Source organism: Caretta caretta, chromosome 3, assembly GCF_965140235.1.
Source record: "Caretta caretta isolate rCarCar2 chromosome 3, rCarCar1.hap1, whole genome shotgun sequence".
NCBI classification, from domain to species: Eukaryota; Metazoa; Chordata; order Testudines; family Cheloniidae; genus Caretta; species Caretta caretta.
This window is the reverse complement of record NC_134208.1, coordinates 135,668,721-135,689,567: the sequence shown is the minus strand read 5'-3', so window position 1 is coordinate 135,689,567 and position 20,847 is coordinate 135,668,721. Positions and strand designations below refer to the sequence as shown.

General features: G+C 39.6%; 1 protein-coding gene across 1 annotated transcript in view; it reads left to right on the top strand.

The window, feature by feature from the left end:
* Positions 1–20,847, top strand: part of LYST (lysosomal trafficking regulator) — a 175,964-nt gene that overhangs the window by 110,743 nt on the left and 44,374 nt on the right. The window contains exons 26-33 of the mRNA XM_048843805.2: positions 80–246; positions 975–1,127; positions 4,077–4,268; positions 7,360–7,538; positions 9,095–9,301; positions 11,063–11,239; positions 14,011–14,078; positions 19,058–19,246. Coding sequence (XP_048699762.2) covers positions 80–246; positions 975–1,127; positions 4,077–4,268; positions 7,360–7,538; positions 9,095–9,301; positions 11,063–11,239; positions 14,011–14,078; positions 19,058–19,246 — 1,332 coding nt within the window. The remainder of the gene's footprint in view (positions 1–79; positions 247–974; positions 1,128–4,076; positions 4,269–7,359; positions 7,539–9,094; positions 9,302–11,062; positions 11,240–14,010; positions 14,079–19,057; positions 19,247–20,847) is intronic.

The window sequence follows — 20,847 nt, the reverse complement described above, 5'->3', positions numbered from 1 at the left end:
TTAGTGCCATTTTAATTCTGATTGTTTCATATGAATACAAAAAACTATTTGTAGTAATTATAACTGACTTTGTTTACAGCATTCCTTTGAATGACTACAAGCTTCTTGTGTGTGATATACAACAATTACTAGTAGCAGTCACAATTCATGCCTGCAGTTCCTCAGGTTCTCAGTATTTTCGTGTTATTGAGGACCTCATTATACTACTGGGACATCTTCAAAATAATAAAAATGAGAAGACACAAAGTAAGTCATAAGCTTTCACTTACATTTTCAAATCCCATGGAACTGCTAACTTTCTCATAGATTTCATAGAGGATATTCCTATGACAAAAAGAGCTAATTTTTAGAGTTGAGAGGGTACCTGGTTATGTACCTTATTTTCCTGTAAGTGACCCTTGTACAATAGTGGCTTAATTACAGTCCTAGTCTGTGGATTATAAATATGTACCAGTAACTGGAGTTCTGCCTGGACATCTGAGGTAAAAGGCCTAGAATGGAATATTTGGAGTATTATGAAAATAGTGACAATATTCAGAGATTCCATATAATAGTTATTTCCATTTATAACTTTTAATAAATAAAAATATGAAGACATTAAAATTTGGTGGCTGTTTTTTCCCAAGCCCGGGGGGGAGTCTTTGCTTTGTAACTGATACTGTGACATGCATCTAATATTGGGGTGGTTTTGCAGTGACTTTCTTGGAAGTGTGTGGTTTTGAAACTTAAATATATCTGGCCCTTTTTAATTTCCATCAACATCTCAAAAAAAGGCTTGTCACCTCTTTTAGAAACCAGTGTTGAAATGCATTTTCAAAAGTTTTGTAATGTGTGAAATTCTATTATTTTGGTGTTACAGAAATATATGTAAAGGATAAAATGAAAATAAGAACCATGCTAACATTTTGGATACTTATTTATGTAAACTACCATGAGGAAAATGTCCTATGTTCTTTGTTGCCTCTCATTTGTAGACATGGCAATTGCTCTGCAATTCAGAGTTCTTCAGGCAGCTATTGAATTAATAAAAGCTACAGCAAACCAAGACTCACAGGATCTGGCTAACTCTTTACGTTTACCTGCTACCCATCATCACACAATGTTTCAAAAACGTAAAAGCATTGCTGGTGAGTGATAAATTTTATAGTATGTTGTATTAAGAGAATTTTATCGCTTCTTCTGCCCTCTTTATGTGATGGAGCCAGTCATATTTTTCTACTCTGGCATTTAATGAGACACAGGTTGTAAAAGTGTGTATGTGTGGACTTGTGTTGATGAGTTCCCTGCAACTTTACTTTTGGTACTACACGACCATTTCCTCAATCAATGTACTGCTATATTTAGGAAACATAGTATATTAAATAAATATGCGTCATTTAAATTTAGCAAAATACACCCCAGCAGAAGTGAGTGAATCTCCTGTGGAAGTCTAGTGCAAATCCACCTGTGGAAAAAATGATTATCTAAGTTTTCTGTGTTGTATGTAAGGTGAACAGTAGTGTAACTTATGTATGACTTTTGCATTCAGTAGGTGTGCAGAATAAGTGTTGCTTATATGTTGGAAGAAGGGAGTGTAGCAATAATTTCTGCTTCACCTAACACTGTATCATCCCTGAAGACTCCAGAAGCCAAATTCAACTTGTATTTGAAATGAGTTAACAAACATACATATATAGCCCCTCCCCACACAGACACACCTTATGTTAAAATAACATTAAGATTACAAAGTCACACAGTGAACTTAGGAAATGCCAGTATTAAGGTTTCCTATATAATTTGTCGTCCTTGCATTTTGATCGTCTTTAATTACATGATCACATACTGCTTTTTTCCGCAGGGTTATGTGATCATATACTTAAAGACTGCATCATAAAACATATGCACAAAGGCAACTTTCATTCTGACATTTCTTGAGCATGTGCCTTTGCAACCTTACATTCTTTTTTGTACAGTATTTGTATAAAATTTCCTAATCGTCAGACAAACCCTGAAAAACAATTGTCATATAGTATCAGATGGACCCCCCAACTTGGGTCGTGAACAGGGTTCTGATCTTTAAATCCAGTCTACAACTTAAGCTAACGGAGTAACTGATAGTAGTAGTGAGTTCTCCTCCTCTATGTGGACCAACTACTAGAGGGGGATGATAAATTAGGGCAAATTTTTAAGTTTCAAGATCCTGCTCCAAAGCATGTAGGTATTAGAGCTTCTGAAAGAGTATACTTTTTTTTTAACATGAGAAAAACCTAGTTTTCTTTAATCTCATTCTTAAAAGCAACTGAACTGTTTTAATGGAAACTTTCAACAACAACAAATATCTGCTTGAGGTAGATACCTGGCATGGATAATTTTAGTTTTTATAAGCAAGTAAATGCTGTAATGGAAAGTGTTATGCAACCTTAACTCTAGGTAGCACTACCAGTTCAGACTATAATAGTTTGTGAATCATTTTTGTGAAGTGCTTTTGGATTCTTTGGCTGAAAAGGTGCTCTGTGTATCTAGGTCATTACATTCAGCTGCATTTAAGATTTCACTGAAGACTGTTACATAAAAAAATGTGTGTTCTGTTAATTGTTTAAAACAAAAAGAAAAGGAGTACTTGTGGCACCTTAAAGACTAACCAATTTATTTGAGCATAAGCTTTCGTGAGCTATAGCTCACTTCATCGGATGCATACTGTGGAAAGTGTCAGATGTCAAGAATTATAACATTCATAAACCAGTCGGAGAACACTTCAATCTCTCTGGTCACGCGATTACAGACATGAAAGTTGCTATATTGCAACAAAAAAACTTCAAATCCAGACTCCAGCGAGAAACTGTTGAATTGGAATTCATTTGCAAATTGGATACAATTAACTTAGGCTTGAATAGAGACTGGGAATGGCTAAGTCATTATGCAAGGTAACCTATTTCCCCTTGTTTTTTCCTCTCCCCTCCCCACGTTCTTGTTAAACCCTGGATTTGTGCTGGAAATGGCCCAACTTGATTATCATACACATTGTAAGGAGAGTGATCACTTTAGATAAGCTATTACCAGCAGGAGAGTGGGGTGGGAGGAAGTATTTTTTCATGCTTTGTGTGTATATAAAAAGATCTTCTACACTTTCCACAGTACGCATCCGATGAAGTGGGCTGTAGCTCACGAAAGCTCATGCTCAAATAAATTGGTTAGTCTCTAAGGTGCCACAAGTTCTCCTTTTCTTTTTGCGAAGACAGACTAACACAGCTGCTACTCTGAAACCTGTTTAAAACAAAGGTTCAATTGCAATGAAAGATTCCATTATTTCTCGTCTGCCAAAACAACACTTCTATTCCTGCAGTCAACTTCTGATGCCCCCCTCCTTCAGTCTGTTAAACCAGGAGCTGCCCCTCCAGTACCTTACTGGATCCACTTCATATAGTTCCCTACAGAAGCGGGTGCAGTAGTGGTGGTCATGCTTACCCATTCATTCTGCAAAAACATTTCTCAGGAAATGTTTTGCAGGATTAGATATGAAGTAGATGCATCTATCAAAGTAATTTTTGATAGATCAATATGAAAATGTGTTTACCTTTCAGAGCTGTTAACTTCACTGGTCTTAGTTCACATTGCTTAAAACCTACTTTCTATAAGCATGTTAGTATAAGAAAAATTAACTTTTCAATAACAGCAGTAATGTGGTAACATTATAGAAGTAGGGAAGTGAAATAGTGACTGTTCAGAAGCTGTTTTATACAGTGAATAGTTCTGAGAAATTATATTTTGGAAACGCTAAAGAAAATTCAACAGTTGAACAGGTAATGTGCTATAGTTTAAGATGAGTTTTTCATCAAATCTCTAAACTTCAATCCTGTTGTTATATGAATGTTATACATTTCATTTTCAAGTGGAAAAACTGTCACACTTTTCCAAATTTAAAGAAGAACGTGGACATTCCTTGTTCCTTTTTAAAGAAATATATTTCAAATATTTTCCCTCATAACCACAACCAATTTTCTTTCCTAGATGAGAGCTATTGGTGCATGCAGTGAAGTTACAAATGTGATATTTAATCTATTCATGAGGATGCTATTGATATATTTCTCTATTTAAAGGTTCCAGGAAATTTTCTCTTACTCAATCTGACACACTAGTGATGAAAATGCGTTTAGTAGCAAGTGATGAACTTAACATGATGATGCAGCGGCGAATGAGCCAAGAGAATCCTATTCGAGCCACTGAGACTGAGTTTATACAGAGGTTACAGAGACTCACTGTTCTAGCGGTTAACAGGTTCATTTATCAAGGTAGGAACAGGGGAAAAAATATATGGTAACTATGCTTATAATGATCACACTACCCATTAAGTGGTGGGGACTGCTGTCTGGCTTGTTGGAAAAGGTGTGTGCCCTTTTAAGGGCTAGAAAGTAAGGGAGACACTTTCTGCTGCACTGCAGACCATGTCAGTGTGGGAATGCTGACTCTTCCCTCCCCCAGGTGACCGAGACGGCAGGGACTATATAGGTCCATGCTGGTGCAGGAAAAGCCCTCTTTCACCTGGACCAGGTGAAGCAGTACCCATCCTCCACCCATGGAAGTGGTGAAATACTGGGTTTTGTCAGGATCTGCTGCGCTAGTTGCTACTTTCTTGGGGGGGCTGGGAAGGAATTTTCCCTCCCCCACTAGATTGACCACGGCAAAGTGGGTGTTTTTTTTGCCTTCCCCACGATGGGTTTGCGGGCGGGAGGAGATCTTAGTTGGGATGAACATGAAATGGAAGTTAGGCTATGATGTCGCAACTTATTATGTAACATGGAGTGGCTGTCCAGTGTAGGTACTCCATAGGGAGGGGATGCAGTAATCAGATAAAATGAATTGGTAAAGGATTTAAAGGAGGTATCCTTTAAAGGAGTGGAAATGTAGGAAGGGGGATTTGGGGCTCCTATGTCTGGTATGGCATGAAGCCAATCTCCCTCTCCTTTATAGCCCCCTCTTAACCCTCATTTGAGGTAGGTGAGAATGTTGAGGTCCCAGCAGTGCGTTGGCTGGGGACCAGGATGGTTAAGCGGGAAAGCAGATGGAAGGCCCTCGCCCTTTTCCTCCCACCCCCAGGTATATATTGAAAAGATTAAGCAATTTACCTGCACTGTGCACTTTTATCTGCCAGGTCCTCCCAAGCATATAAGACCAAAGCTGTTGCCTAATTAAACTACATCCAGTATCTCCTGTCCTCCTTCCAGCATAGCCAGACAAAGGATTGTTTTATATTTATTGTTGCCTTACAATGCCAGTGTTTTGTTATATTAAAAATGTATTAATGTTCTTAATATGTTGTGGGTATGAAGGGAGCGGAGTTTATTTGGGGTTATGACTCTCAGAATTTGGATTAATGTTTTTTTCATTTTAAAATTCATCCTCACCCCTGGAGCTTAGTCTCTGCTTCTTGTATTAAATACTTGACAGATTGGATCTAATTTTTATTTCACTGAACTGGACAAGTTCATGTGACAAATATCTAATTCTGATTAAGTCTAAGGCAAGGGGGAGCTTTCCTAGTTTGCTTCTCACCTTTGAGATTATTAGATACAGAAATGTAGGTCAATTTAGAATTCTATAATAATGAATACCTGACAATACTTACAGTTTTTAAAAATAACTTACCTAATTTTTATGAATTTGCACAGACCTATTGCACATCTCTCACCCGCTCCACTTCATGCATTCGTTCCACCACCACTTTCACTCAATTTGTAGTCTTTACATACAGACTTTCACTCCACACCTACTCCTTTTCCAGTTCTAGATCTGTAGGCATGTACACTCCCTTTGCATACATATAGCTACTCATTCTCCACACCTATCTTCCCAACGCCACATCCATCCATTCCACATGCACCCAGACCTGCCAACTCTGAGGTTTTCCCTGTAGACTATGGATCTGTGGAAATTCTGTATGACTGTCGTTCCCCATTTCCCTATGTCCCTATAGCCATGTGCTGAATTCCTATTGGACATACAATACACCAAGTGCCCCCCCACAGCCCAAGATAAGTGTCCCCCCATCCCTTGTCTGGAGGAGTTGGTCTCAAGACATACTGTCTTTGAGTGACCTCTTTTTAACTACAAACCTTGGCATCCAGAGGTTCTTGGGACACAGGACCACCTAGCCCCCAATCCACAGAGTACTGGCATTTTCAGGGGAAGTGACACAGCCTTGTTCTTACCTGCCAGGACCTGGCCCATTAGTGGATTGGGCTGTACTGTGTTCTTTGGTGCATAAAATTGCATGCAAAAATAGTAGGATGAAGCATATTTAAGGAAACTTATATGCAATAGAAATCTAGTGTATGTGGCTTCTGTGTCCATATGGCTTGTCAGAACCTTTCCATTTACTAAAGTTAGTCAATCACCTTTATGTTTGCCCCATTTCCGTGAATTGGTTGAATTTTTAATGGGAATCGTGTTCTTTAGGGGCCACTTTTGCTGTTTGTGGGACTTGAAATATATGGGAGTTCTGCATGTGGAATAATTGCAGAATGGAGTCTTTAAATGATTAACTCCTAATTTTTAATTTGGTTTAACCAGTGTCTAGATTAACTGTTTATATATTCACAGTGTAGTAGTACAGTGGATATTTGACTATTACTACTTACAGTACACTAGGATTAAGTTAGCATGGTCTGAGATGCCACTGATCTTTCAACTCTGTCCGCATACCTATTAAAGAGACCCCATCATAGGACCTAACACATAAGCTACACCATCAGGGGCTCATTCACCTGCACATCTACCAATGTGATATATGCCATCATGTGCCAGCAGTGCCCCTTTGCCATGTACATTGGCCAGACCGGACAGTCTCTATGCAAAAGAATAAATGGACACCAATCAGACATAAGAATTGTAACGTTCAAAAACCAGTAGGAGAGCACTTCAGTCTCCCTGGACACTCAATAACAGACTTAAAAGTGGCCATTCTTCCCAAAAAACACCTTCAAAAACAGACTCCAGTGAGAAACTGACGAACTGGAATTAATTTGCAAACTTGACACCATCAAATTAGGCCTGAATAAAGATTGGGAATGGCTGGGTCACTACAAAAATCATTTTTTCCCTCTGTTGATACTCACCCCTTCTTGTCTACTGTTGGGAATAGGCCACTTCCACCCTGATTGATTGAATTGGTCTCGTTAGCACTGATCTCCCACTTGGTAAGGCAACTCGCATCTTTTCAGATGCTGTATTTTTATACCTGCCTATTGTACTTTCCATTCCATGCATCTGATGAAGCGGGTTACATCCCACAAAAGCTTATGCCCAAATAAATTTGTTAGTCTCTAAGGTGCCACAAGGATTCCTTTGTTTTTATTGATCTGTTTGTGCTTCTTAAAATTTAAGAACCTACTGAAGATTGCCTTGATGTATTGGGTACACCAGAGACCACAATTCAATGCAGACTTTCAGCATCCCAGCTGGAAGCCTCTGAAGAGGAGGACCAACAAGAACTGCCTAGCAGTACAAATTATTTTCTGAAAGAAATGTTCAAAATGATGGTTGAAGGAATCAAAGTATCTATTGTAAGTAACTAGACAGTATGTCTGTATTACATCCTATTGCTTAAGGAGCATTGTGGCAAATGCTGTCTCTCTGTAGGACTGTTCATATTCATAAATGTTCAGTTTTTGTTGCATCTCAGGTATTATAATACAAATGCAATTTGTCACTTGGCCATTGCATAAGAAAGTGTCCTGATATTGGATAAGTTTTGACCTTTGCATAAATTGGTGCTCATTTAAAAAAAAAAAAAGATTGGGGGGGGGATTAAAATCGGTTTGGTGTGTGGGGTCTGGAGGAAGTGAACCTTTCTCTGTCGGTTCTTATGAGACTCGTCATAGCTGAGCTCCCATCCTTCAGATTTCAGCAAGGCCATAGAAGATGTGTAGTAAGGGGAATTCCAAGATATGGAGATGATAATCATTGGATTTGGGCTGAGAGTAGCTTTTGTCCACGTGGAAAACTTGAAGCAGTTAGTTTTATATCTAGAAAGAAGAAATTGTATATATTTAAGAAAAAAAAAAGCATGTGTCCAAAAACTGTTTCCCTGAATGTAGCTGTTGGTTCACTGTGTTCCTGTGTTCCCAAGTTGAGCTTGCAATGGATTTAATAAAAATTTGACTTGTCATTTTCTGTTCCTTTGTGACTTAAGGAAGACCTGAAAGCGATTAACTCTTTTAACCTTGGAACTATCAGGAATGCCACGTCTGGTCTTAGACTTTTTTTCTTGAGTATTGTTCAGAGGTCTCAGGAATGTTTACTGTGAGCTCTAGATACCAAACCGTCAATTAAGGTGTTAATCTCTAGCAAAGGCTTCCTTCATGAAAAATTGCAACTAGTGTTTGTTTATAATTAGTGATTTAAAGTTAACAAAAATGAGGGTTTTTTAAAACAATTTGATTAAAAATCCTGTCCCTCAGAGTTGGTCAACTTTCACTCTCTTGGCTGTTATGACACCATTGTCTTGTTAGTTCAACATCGTAGTCTTCCAGCCTAAATCAGAGCTGAATTTCTAATGTCAGAAAAAACAGAAAAATAAAAAATCTTCAAGTCACCTTTATATATCAAAACCCTTTTTTCCCTTTGTAAGGTCATCTTTAAACCTCTGTCCCAGTAAATTAATTATTTGTTAATGTGTTTCCTCAATAAGATTTTTCTACCAGATTTACTGTATCCTTTCCTGTTCCAGTTTTCTTTTCAAGCTTGTTGTATGCTCTATCCCAGGGGTCCCCAACATGGTGCCCGCGGGTGCAGTGGCACCCACCGGGGCAGTTGCGTGTGCCCGCAGGACACCATGCCGCCAAAATGCCGCCGCCGAGCACGGTCCCCGGAGAACTGCCCGCCGAAATGCCGCCCGGACATGTTGCTGTTTCTCGGCGGCAGTTCGGCAGTAGCGCTTCTTGCCACTGCCATGTTTTGGCAGCATTTCGGCAGCGGGGTGTCAGGCGCCTGCCAGTCTTCTGGGAATTGGAATATGCTATTCCCACAGAGAGGCTGGGGACCACTGCTCTATGCAAAGTTCTGATCAGAGAAACCCTGTTTACTGAGAGGGGGGAAAACAAACCTCTTCTTGCTTTAGGGTACAAGCAGAATCAGCTCGCCTAGGCAACAGTGGAAGAGAATCCTCTGGTCCTGTAAGGATACATTCCGTATGCAGCTTGGAAAACTCCTAGTGCATATTTTGTCTCCAGCACAACCATTGCAAGAAAGAAAGCAAGCTTTGGAGATAGTATGTGAAACAAACCACCGGGAGATTATGCGAGATTGTCTCAACTCAGCTCTGCAAGTAAGCACTGCTATATTTTTAAGCATAAAAACTTCTGAAGCCCTTGCACGTAAACATCCTGGTTTAAATTTAAAAAATATTTGCAGGAGTGTTTTTTCCAGTGGATGCACAGAAGAAGTTAGTTTCAGAGGTTGTCAAGTCTCGCTTCTAGCCCTGCTGGCATTCACTGTAGCAGAACATAGTACTAGCATTTTCACATGTACAAGCTGTTACTGGCCCGAGACGAACATTGTCCTTCCTGAGCCTTTGGCATAATCAGGGTGGAAAATTTCACATTTGGTGGGGGGGAAGACAAGGAAACCTTTTTTCTGCGAGGTTGATCTTTGTTGTGTTTAATGGCAGATGTCTGAAAGTGCTGGGAGATTTATAACATTAAAATAAATCCTGATTAGATGAATTAGTGGGCAGGTGATGCACTTGTAACTATGTGGTGAACTTACTTAGCATATGTCTTTCTAGTTTCGCATATAAGGTGGGCATGTGCACTTGCATGTGTCCTTCTCTCTGTAGGAGGCAAGATGGAATCATTTCAGGCATGTTTGCCTTATAGATAGTGAGAGAGGAACATTTATATTTTGTTTTCTGCAGAGGCACATTTGAATGTGTAATGTAGCAGGCAAGGGTGCTACAGGTAGGTGGGTTTACTAAAGTCAATAGAGAGAGAGAGTGAGTGTGTGTGGGTGGGTGTGTGTGTGGGTGGGTGTGTGAGATTGGTGGCTAGTAGCCCATACTGAGAAAGTGGGTTGGAATCGGTAAGGAGGTCTCTTCGGCCTTTGAACTCGCAGGTAGGGATGCAAAGTTAGACTGGTGATGGAACTTTAGTTGCAAATGTCCTGGATTTTAGCATTCAGTCTTTACTCATTAAAGTATATTGTAATTTTTTTTAATCTAATGTCAACTTGTACTGTAAGCTTAAATTCTTGTCTGAGAATTTCTGAAAATTTTAAGTGGGATTGCGTAATCTGTGTTTTTATGCTCCTTATAACTCAGAAATGGCTGAACAGATTTTTTTTTTTTTTTGGTAATCTTAGAGAGCACTGCATTTCAGTGTTCCTCAAAAGTGACACATCCCTTCAGCTGTACTGTCACTGTTTATACAGTCTGTGAAGCAACAAGTGTATATCTCAGAGTTACAAGCTTGAAATTTATGTGAGCAAAGCCCTATTTGAGGCCTCATGGAAACTCAAAGGGTGCTTTGTAGTAAAAGTCTGGTCTATAGTGTCTGTGTTCTAGGCTCTGAGCCACAGATTTCTTATTATTATCATACAGCAGAGAAGAAAACAAAGTAAATAGTTAATGCCCCTAAGTCACATGTATTTCAGATCATATGTGGGTTTCTCACTGGGATATAAAATCCCTGTAAGGTGTAAAGAAGCAGTGGGAAGAGAGCAAATTCAGCAGCAGTGTTCTTTTGTTGGGGCACTATGTTGAGTATATTTCCTGCTTTCAACCACTACTTTTAACTTCCGAGCTTTCTCTCAATAATTACTTTGGTTGAAGTTAGAGGGCTGAGGTGCAGGTTTTTCTGTCCTGGAGTCTATATGAATGTGTCTGTTCTTTCAAAGAGAAGCTTTTCCTTCATCTAATTTGGGATTTTGTATATCAGAAGAGGAAAAATCCAAAATAGCTCAAGAATCATGAGCATTAGTAGAGAGAACTTGCCCTAGTGTAACAGATAAAAATATATACATTTATATTGCAAGTTCTTTGTGTTCTACTGAAAAAATGAGAATGACTATACTTTTTTTATTCATCTTCTAGCATGGACCTAAATTAGCCCTCTATCTGTATGAGTTAATGCATGATCACAAGGATGAATTGACCGAAGAAGAACAAGCATCATCAGGAGTATTTATGAATGCATTAAAATTTTGTGGCTATAAATGCATTTCTCCCAGTGCTCTACCAGAACCAGACTTCCTTAAAGCCATGAAAGAGGTGTGTGAATATTAATAAACATTTCCTAGTGAACCAGAATTCATTATTTGACATCATTATTTGCAATTAACGCTATACTACTTGAATGTGTAGTGTACAGTAACTACTTCACAAAGATGATCACAGTTTCTATTAGGCTTGGCAAGCTTACCTTTTTGACTGCATCATGGTGCCATCTGTTAGCAAGCTTATTCGGATACCTTGATCACTCACTTTACTACATGCTAATGTAACCTGTTGGGGAAAAGGTAAGATAATTGAAAGCTGAGCATCTTGATTGACTGGAACGTTCTAGTACATGTATGTGTATACCAGGCCATCAGTATAAATGATGATTTACAAAGCATATTAAACAAGTTAAAAGACACGATCCTTGCCTCAAATAGTTTACAATCTAAACTCACTAGACAAACATACAGAAACTAACTCAAAGGGAGTGTGGGGGAGAGAGGAGGGTTCAGTGTTTAAACCTCCTCCTCCACAGAGAGAGAAGATGAGTTTCCTTTTTTCTTTTTGTAACTGTTCAGTCTTGAATAATGTCACATTTAGATGTTCACCTAACATTGCTAAAAAAATTATAATTATTCTTTCATTTTTCAGAACCTAATTGTGCTTTGCAATTTTGAGTTAAAATAACTCAGTTAAGTAACTGGGTTTTTTGGTAATTAGGCATAAATGTCTAAGTCTAAATCTTAGACCATAAACTTACTCTTTTTATGTTACTGTGCTGCTAAATGAGTGCTTTGAAATATTTGACCTTTTTGACATTATTTGATAACATTTGACCTATGTTTGACAGGTCAATTTGACCAATTATTTTATTGGTCAAATTCCCAACTCTACTTTTATATTCAGATTATTTATCAATCAATATAAATAGGTGTTTTAAGTGTCTAACAGGTCAATAGGTGGTTATGATTATAAGCAACATTTTCTGTAACATTTTCTGCAAAAAATTCAGTAATCAGTTTCTATTTAATGTAATCTCGTTCAAAAATAATCAGTTACCATCCTTTCTAGTCAAATAAGCAAGATCATGAAAAATCAAGTAACAAAATGATTAAATATGGAATCTAGAGACACTGAACTGGGTTTCCAACCATCCAAGTGATTGATTATACCAGAGGCTATCTTACATTTTTCTGAAAAATCAACAAACTATGATAACTAAAAGGAAAATGTAGTGAACAAATCAGCATGTTCCTTGTCAGAAAAGACTATTCATAACTACATTTCTCTTTAATATAAATATGTTTAAACAAAATTAACTATCCTTTTCAGTTTGAACAAATGATTGTTAGCTCTATTGTAATAGCTTTCTTTTCAGAAATATCATTAAGGACAAGTGGCTCGATTCACAAGAAGACTTAGGTGCCTGACTGCCACTTTAAATCCCAAAATATTTTTTTAAAAATCACTGGAGCAGGGGGACTGGATCCTGGGTGACCCATCTTCCTGGGGTGTGCTCTAACGCCCAGCTACAGAGTTAGTCTCATGCTTCCTCGCTCTCTCTAGCACAAAGATGTTTTAAAAATATTTATCCACAGTGGAACAGCTTCAACAGGAGAGATGGAGGGAGCCCCACATCAGAATATCCCATAGCTCAGTGGTTAGGGCAATGACCTGAGAGGTGGCAGTCCCTGTTCAAATACCTTCTCCCCTGAAGCAGAAGGGAAGAATTGAACCAGGGTTCTCCCATATCCCAGGTAAGTACTCTAACCACTGGGCTAAAAGGTCTGAGGGCAGTCCTTCCCCATCCCACCACATTCCCCCACGCTCCTCCCCCCAGCTCCCCAGCTTCTTGTAAAAATGGTATAGGTGCCTAACCCCAAGAGAGGATTTGCATCTGAGAATCCCAAGCACAGAGAGGCACCACCTTTCCAGCCAGGCCTTAAATGCCAAACGCCCTGATGGGGCTGAGGCTTAGCGCACATCCTGCCCCTCAGCGTCTGCCATTGGCTAGCTTAGGGGAGCTGCCTCATATGCTGGCTCTTCCGTGATTCCCATTCTGAGACACCGTTTCCCGCAATTCATTATGTAGGGAGCCTAGGCACCAAACTCAGGCTTTGTGAATTTCAGTGATTTTTCTAGGCATTTAAAAGTAAGGCATGGGGACTTTGTGTTGCCACACTTATGTTTCTTTGTGAATCTAGCCCCAGCTGCATTGTGGCAATGTAGAACATTTGGATATATTACTCTTTATATTGTTTTAAAAAAAAAAGAGAGAGACAAATCCTATTCTCACTGGAGTCCTTGTTAATTTCGCTATTGACTTCAGGATGGGTCAGGTTCCTCTTCCTACGTTTACATAATGACTGGAGTACATTAGATCCCTCCTGTCTCTAACACACAAGCTTTTGAATAGTTGCTATGAATGTACACTATATGTCCAAATATATTACTTAGACAATATGATGATCTGAGTTGGGAATAGGCCATATGTGAATTAAAAACAACTTCTGCTGCTTAGAAGAATGGAACCAGTTGATACAAATCTTTGCAAGTCATTTATGTTTTTGACAGTAAACTCCTTTCCTTGTTGAAATGATAGTGTCTGATGCTATAAGATCCTTTAAGTGAGAAGAGATGACTTCACTGAGTGAGCAGACTTGGATTCTGTTGATGTCTTTGGGAGCATTGATTTGTGTCTTAGTTGTAACTTTATAAATGGTTCCTGATGTGGAACTTGCAGATGAAAAACAAAGCGCAAATTTTAACTTGCTTAGTTAAAGTGGAATGACTTTTTTTTTTTTAAATTTCATGATCAAAAGAAGTATGAGGCAGAGGAATGTGTGAACAAAGCTGCTTGGCAGAAGACTATGATTAATAATCAGCAAAAGTAAGTAAAAGGTCTATGGAAGAATATTTAGCAATCTCATTGCTAAATGCCATGTACTTTTATATGAAAAATCTTTTAAAATCAATATCCATGCCTGTTTCAACATTTATTATGCTGTAAGTGACGTTCTCTGATTGCTTTCACTAATAACCAACAACATTATTTAAATTTCAGAACATTTAATCTTTTATTTGCCATATATCTTTTTTAAAAAAATAATTCTTTCCAATGAAAGGCTAACGATTGTATCCATCAGGACGTTTCTCCCGTTGCATGTGAACCATGCAATTAAATGTGTGGCACATGTCATTGCAACCAGCTGGTTAGAACACAAAACTCCACTTCTTCAAATGCTGGTTCCTGTGTAAATTCCACATGTGGGGTAGGCATGCACCTGAGTCCGGAGATTTTAAGTAGTAGTGTCCATTGGCCTGCACATCTCCTTGTGCTCCCAAGCAAGGTTATAAGAAGCACTGCGAGTCAACACCCTCTCAGTTCCTTCTTACTGCCGTATGGTCTGAATCAGAATTCAGTGTCCTCTTTTGCTTCAGCCTTTCAGAAAACCCTGTAACTAAGATTGTAAATAGTTATTCTTTAGCTTATTCAGTTCCCCAAACCAGATTTTTGGTTTGCTTGTTTCCACAGAGAATTCCCCAAGCTCGTGAGCTTAACCGTACAAAATACTTAATGGACAAGACTATGAAGCCCCTCTCCAATCTGGGACAGAAAGACTGCCCACTCCATATATATATATATGGCTCACCAAATGAGTAGCGCCCCTCCGAGCACATGCTTAGGAGCCCTTGGTGTCTAAGTCCAAAGATTCTTCCTCTAGGGCTTCCCATGAGAGTAAGGGACACCTAAAAGGGCTGAGAAGTGCTATTTAGTTATGTAAAGAGAGCTAAATTCCTGTTTTCCCACTCTGGTCCCAACTCCCTGGTCGTACAGGCTGTGATGGAACATAATAGGTCTCAGTACCTAAGGACCACCCCATCAGATTGGACCTCTTGGGGAGAAAGGTCTTCTCATCTGTGAGTCTGCAATTGCATTGCCAATTACTAGGTCCTGCTAGCTAAGTATGACTTTAGTAACTACTCTAGGCTGGTGGCCTTTCAGAACAAACTTTCCTCTGAGGATAGAACCCAGTTCCTCCCTCTCTTTTCTAGGGGAGGGCAAGTTGGTGATGAAAATGGCATCCCGATCATTCTAGATTACCTGGTTTTACCTAGACGTCTGCTCTGGCAATCAGCTCATTAAAAGTTCACCTGCCAGCCATTAGTGCTTTTCTCCACCCAGAAGATGGGCGCTTTCTTTACCCTCCCACCTCTGACATAGAATCATAGAATATAAGGGTTGGAAGGGACCCCAGAAGGTCATCTAGTCCAACCCCCTGCTCGAAGCAGGACCAATTCCCAGTTAAATCATCCCAGCCAGGGCTTTGTCAAGCCTGACCTTAAAAACCTCTAAGGAAGGAGATTCTACCACCTCCCTAGGTAACGCATTCCAGTGTTTCACCACCCTCTTAGTGAAAAAGTTTTTCCTAATATCCAATCTAAACCTCCCCCACTGCAGCTTGAGACCATTACTCCTTGTTCTGTCATCTGCTACCATTGAGAACAGTCGAGAGCCATCCTCTTTGGAACCCCCTTTCAGGTAGTTGAAAGCAGCTATCAAATCCCCCCTCATTCTTCTCTTCTGCAGGCTAAACAATCCCAGCTCCCTCAGCCTCTCCTCATAACTCATGTGTTCCAGACCCCTAATCATTTTTGTTGCCCTTCGCTGGACTCTCTCCAATTTATCCACATCCTTCTTGAAGTGTGGGGCCCAAAACTGGACACAGTACTCCAGATGAGGCCTCACCAATGTCGAATAGAGGGGAACGATCACGTCCCTCGATCTGCTCGCTATGCCCCTACTTATACATCCCAAAATGCCATTGGCCTTCTTGGCAACAAGGGCACACTGCTGACTCATATCCAGCTTCTCGTCCACTGTCACCCCTAGGTCCTTTTCCGCAGAACTGCTGCCTAGCCATTCGGTCCCTAGTCTGTAGCTGTGCATTGGGTTCTTCCATCCTAAGTGCAGGACCCTGCACTTATCCTTATTGAACCTCATCAGATTTCTTTTGGCCCAATCCTCCAATTTGTCCAGGTCCTTCTGTATCCTATCCCTCCCCTCCAGCGTATCTACCACTCCTCCCAGTTTAGTATCATCCGCAAATTTGCTGAGAGTGCAATCCACACCATCCTCCAGATCATTTATGAAGATATTGAACAAAACCGGCCCCAGGACCGACCCTTGGGGCACTCCACTTGATACCGGCTGCCAACTAGACATGGAGCCATTGATAACTACCTGTTGAGTCCGACAATCTAGCCAGCTTTCTACCCACCTTATAGTGCATTCTTCCAGCCCATACTTCCTTAACTTGCTGACAAGAATACTGTGGGAGACCGTGTCAAAAGCTTTGCTAAAGTCAAGAAACAATACATCCACTGCTTTCCCTTCATCCACAGAACCAGTAATCAAGACATGGTTCATGAAGGCCTCATCAAGGCCTTTCCTCCAGTCACTAAACCAACATTACTGTAGGATTTGAACCTTGTGCTGTCAAAGCTTACTAGACCTCCATATGAACCCTTAGGTGGGATGTGGAACCTGTCACTATCCATATAGGGGGTGTTTCTAGTGGCTATTGCTTCAGCCAGGAGGATTAGCACACTAGCAGCCCTCATGGTGGACATGACCCCCTCTTACGGTATTTCACAAGGTATTTCCTCTGCCTTCACCCTAAATTTTTCCCCAAGATAGTCTCCAAATTCCACCATAAGCAGTATATTCACTTACCTATCCTTTTTCCGAAACCCCATGCTTCTCCTGAAGAGAAGAGCCTTCAGTTCCTCGACATAAGGCATGCACTGGCCATTTACCTGCAAAGAACAGAGTTTATCAGAAAGTCTCCAAGACTCTTCATCGTGATAACATGGAGAGCCCATGGTCAGGCTATATCTTCTCAGATTTTTCAGAGGGTTTCTGGCTGCATGATCGAATGCTACAGACTAGCTTGTGTTCCACCTCTGGGCAGTATAACGACCCACTCCATCAGAGCTCAGGCCACCACAGGAGGTACCAATGAAGGACATATGCAGAAGCACCTACCTTGAGCTCCATACACGTTTGCTAGATATTTAGGCACTAGTCCAAGCCTCTGCTGCAGGTGCAGCAGTGGATCTGCAGTGCTACAGACATCTTCGTTGGCCAACTTCCTCACACCCAGCACCACTCTGATACTTGTTTGTCAATCTCCCATTTGTGGAATATACATAGGAACCAACACTTGAAGTGGAGGTTACTTACTGTAATTGGAGGCTCTTTGAGATGGTGTGGTCCCTACGTATATTCCACTGCCCAACCTCCATCCCCTCTGCTGTGGATCTGATTAGATTTGCAATAAGAGGAGGAACTGAGAGGATGTCAATTTGCACTTCTTATCTCTCTCACTTGGGAGCATGAGGAGATCTGTTACGCATGTGTGGGCCAATGGCCACTGCTTGTTAAAATCTCCAGACTCAGGCGTATGGTGCGCATGCGTGCCAAATGTGTGGAATATAGATAGGGATCACACCTCTTGAAGAACTTCTAGCTACAGTAAGTAACCTCCATATATTTGCCTTAGCATTTGCATTTTTGAGCTTTGCAGACTCTTGTTTCTTGATGCAGTTTAATCTTAAATAGTTTGTGATGGATTATTCAGATCTTTCCACTATTCTTCATAATGTAGTTTAGTTGCTATCTTTCACTTTTTCTTTCCCTTTGAAAATACACATGTGGATCTCCACACTGGTGTTTGGCCAAACCGAAGAGCTTTATCTCTTTATAGACTACATCATCCAGAATAAAGTATATCAATGTGGTATCCGCAAAAAGAAAAGGAGGACTTGTGGCACCTTAGAAACTAAGCTTGTACTCAATAAATTTGTTAGTCTCCAAGGTGCCACAAGTCCTCCTTTTCTTTTTGCGGATACAGACTAACACGGCTGCTACTCTGAAATGTAGAGATGTAGAGAGACAGCCCAGACACTTTGTTAGCTGACTTACGTATAATAATAATAATAATAATAATAAATTAATAATCAGCCTTGTCTCTGAAACAGTATGTTAAATAACTTTATGGGGTCCTGGATGGAAAGGGAAAATATGCACTAATTACACAGTGGAACAAAATCATAAAATTGAAGAAATGATACATGGAATAAACATATTGGGCCCTTTTTTCTATTCCCTGGTAATAGAGGCATTAGTTTATATATTGTAATAGGTAAATATAACATCCATTTAAAAACTCCTTTTTTAGACTTCAGATCACTTATAATTCAGAGACTTTACATTTATAAAAGTGTCTTTCATACAAAAATCACCTAGCATGTAGAATATAGGCAAGAAATAGAATAGCCGAGTGACATATATAACAAGGAAGGTATAAAGTGCAGAGTAATTTTCAAAATACCGTATATAGCTGTTTCTCCAGAGATAAATACTTAAGGATAGGTCTCAGTTCATGATCCTGCAGTTTGCCACTCCAAGTGCTTTTGGTCACCCTTTTGATTTTTTTCTTGAAGCTCAATCTACCCGTACTAAGTGTGGAATCTTCATGAGGATGTTGCCTTAAACTTTGAAATCATGTTGTGGGATTAGCATCTTTCTTAGACACCCCTGAGTCTACAGTATTCATAAACTTCCATGTAAGCTCATGAAAGCCTTCAGGGTTAAGTGATCATGTACTTAAGAGCTAGACTCTTTTAAATTCTCTGTGAAAGGATTCCAACGATCTGTCACTGAATGATGCTCTCTTAAGAAGAGGGTCGCAGTGCAATGAAGTTTGAGAACCCCTCTTCTAAGGCATTCAGTACACTGTCTTCACTCAGTACTAAATATTCATTAGGCATTTTGTAATTTGGTTCATATTACTTTTTTCTCAGTCTCTCTCAGCGTCTGGATGCAAAGTCAAAAGATATTTCCAAAATCGCTGCAGACATCACCCAGGCAGTCTCTTTTTCGCAGGGAATGGAAAGAAAGAAGGTGATTCAGCACATTAGAGGAATGTATAAAACAGATTTAAGTGCTAGCAGGCATTGGCAGGAACTTGTTCAGCAACTTACACATGATAGGTAAGTGGTGGCCATTTTAGATCTGTATTACTGGACTTAAATGTGGCCATTCTGTACACTTGTGATTTTAATATTATAAGCAATTGAAATGTATGTGTGATTTTAAAACAAAATTAGATGAATGTGACTTGCTAATGCTGCAGCTTCTAAGCTCTTGTGAAATGCTAAATGTTAGGACTGTCAGGCCACTAAAAAAATTAATTGCAGTTAATCACACTGTTAATCAGTAATAGAATACTATTTATATATATATTTTTGGATGTTTTCCACTTTTTCAAATCTATTGATTTTCAGTTACAACACTGGATACAGAGTGTACAGTGCTCATTTTATGTTTTTATTATAAATATTTGCACTGTAAAAATAAGAGTATTTTTCAATTCACTTAATACAAGTACTGTAGTGCAATCTGTTTATCATGAAAGTTGAATTATGTACAAAAAATAACCGCACTCAAAAACAAAACAATGTAAAACTTTAGAGCCTACAAGTCCATTCAGTCCTACTTCTTGTTCAGCCAATCGCGCAGAGAAACAAGTTTGTTCACATTTGCAGTAGAGAATGCTGTCCACTTCTTATTTACATTGTCACTTGAAAGTGAAAATAGGTGTTCGCATGGCACTGTTGTAGCCAGCATTGCAAGATATTTACGTGCCAGGTGCACAAAAGATTCATGTATCCCTTCATGCTTCAGCCACCATTCCAGAGGACGTGTGTCCGTGCTGATGATGGGTTCTGCTCGATAACGATCCAAAGCAGTGCAGACCAACGCATGTTCATTTTCATCATCTGAGTCCGATGCCACCAGCAGAAGGTTGATTTTCTTTTTTGGTGGTTTGGGTTCTATAGTTTCTGCATTGGAGTGTTGCTCTTTTAAGACTTCTGAAAGCATGCTCCAGACCCCGTCCCAATCAGATTTTGGAAAGCACTTCAGATTCTTAAATCTTGGGTCGAGTGCTGTAGCTATCTTTAGAAATCTCACATTGGTACCATCTTTGCAATTTGTCAAATCTGCTGTGAAAGTGTTCTTAAAACGAACATGTCCTTGGTCATCATCTGAGACTGCTATAACATGAAATATATGGCAGTATGAGAGTAAAACCATAGAGCAGGAGACCTACTATTCTCCCCCAAGGAGTTCAGTCACAAATTTAATTAATGCAGTTTTTTTTAATGAGCGTCGTCAGCATGGAAGATGTCCTCTGGAATGGTGGCCAAAGCATGAAGGGGCATACGAGTGTTTAGCATATCTGGCATGTAAATACCTCGCAATGCTGGCTACAATAATGCCATGCAAACACCTGTTCTCACGTTCAGGTAACTTAAATAAGAAGTGGGCAGCATTATCTCCTATAAATGTAAACAAAGTTGTTTCTCTTAGCGATAGGCTGAAGAAGTAGGACCGAGTGGACTTGCAGGTTCTAAAGTTTTACATTGTTTTGTTTTTGAGTGCAGTTATGTAACAAAAAAAAATCCTACATTTGTAAGTTGTGCTTTCACGGTAAAGAGATTGCACTACGGTACTTGTCTGAGGTGAATTGAAAAATACTATTTCTTTTGTTTGCCATTTTTACAGTGCAAATATTTGTAATAAAAATAAT